The sequence below is a fragment of the Sphaeroforma arctica genome, assembly GCF_001186125.1.
Source record: "Sphaeroforma arctica JP610 unplaced genomic scaffold supercont1.7319, whole genome shotgun sequence".
NCBI lineage: Eukaryota > Ichthyosporea > Ichthyophonida > Sphaeroforma > Sphaeroforma arctica.
The window spans coordinates 1-1,457 of NW_014033239.1; the positions used below are offsets into that span (position 1 = coordinate 1).

Here is a 1,457-nt window from a genome sequence, read left to right on the forward strand (position 1 = left end):
TATATATATTATATATATATAGATATAGATATAGATATAGATATAGATATAGATATAGATATAGATATAGATATAGATATAGATATAGATATATATAATGAACATAGCAAGTGTGTGATTTGTCAATTGAGGTACAAATAGTATTCTAAACATAGCTGTGAACTGTTGACTGTGTGGATTCAGCTTAATCATTTGGACATGTATGCATGTTCAGACTCGCGTATTCAAATATCACGCTATATCTATTTATTTCACCAGACAATTCTAAGATAATTGAATACATTCGCATACAGACAGAGATAAATGCACTCAAATGCTAAACGCACGAACTGACATTCTATTGTATGTCCGAGACTTATGAAACAGAAAGAATTCGATGGCATGTGCGGATGATCTGACGAACGTGGTCAAGTTATGACGAAAAAGCATATGGTATAGCACATTCGATTAAATGTCACGGCTTCTACGTGAATTAAAAAAGTCTTCACCCACATAGTCGTATTCATTGCGCATGTATGTAACGACACTCGCGTGGACGGGTATATAATTATATTCTCACAACTGTAGTAAACTGCATATATATGCACGTATATATGTAAATCTAAATGTGTATAGATTTATAAAAACGTGTATTTATATAAATATGTAAGCATATTTGGAGATATGAAAACACACAACCATCACCATCAACCACAGCAATATCAAGTTCACTGTAGTCACCCAAAGTAACGCGGCCACTTACATCCGCCAATGCACCAGCTCCTTTCCTTACTTCCTCTCGCTCTGGTATGGGACCCACACGCCAGACCTCGCAGTAATCTATCTTATAATCCTCCATTTTGGATAGCCGCGGACTTCCATATGTCGAACACGTGGGATGGGCCTTACTGTGTCCACTTTCTAAATCGGGATTAACCCACATTCCAAAATAGGATTCAATTTGCCCTCCCATGCCCTGAATTATGATTTGAGGTGGTATGGATTTCAATTATCAAAGTCAGTGTCGCACATAATTTTGCTTGCAAACGGAAAACAAATATCCAGATCGATCGTATTTCGTTCGCCAATATTACTGGAAAAATCATATCGTGTAGCAAGCATGGTATAGACAAACTTATTGGCATAAGAGGAACATACCTGTATAGCTTAGTATGCACAGTAAATACATCCCAAATATGTATGTTTATATAGAGTATAATCGTGTACACTTTACTTTATATGCATATACATCAAATAAACTATAAAAATCAAAATACATGCACATAAACGTATTACTTTACTTGTGCAATACACTGTGTGATAAATCATCAAACAACCACATCTAAATATACAGTTTTCAGGTTGAAAGAGTGACCATAGTTTTTGAAGATGGCGTGCGAATGCAATTACACGCACAATAAGTCCCTAACAGAAGTATGAATACGATCACACGCATAAAAAACAAATAAGGTAATATA

At 35.1% G+C, this 1,457-nt stretch overlaps 1 protein-coding gene across 1 annotated transcript; it reads right to left on the reverse strand.

Annotated features, from left to right (window-relative positions):
* Positions 1-742: 742 nt before the first annotated feature.
* Positions 743-955, reverse strand: SARC_16084 (hypothetical protein; the record flags this gene model as incomplete). The annotated part of the gene is made up of 1 exon (XM_014289804.1): positions 743-955. A coding segment is annotated over one exon (213 nt), but the record flags the coding sequence as incomplete, so codon positions are not given.
* Between the last annotated feature and the right edge of the window lie 502 nt (positions 956-1,457).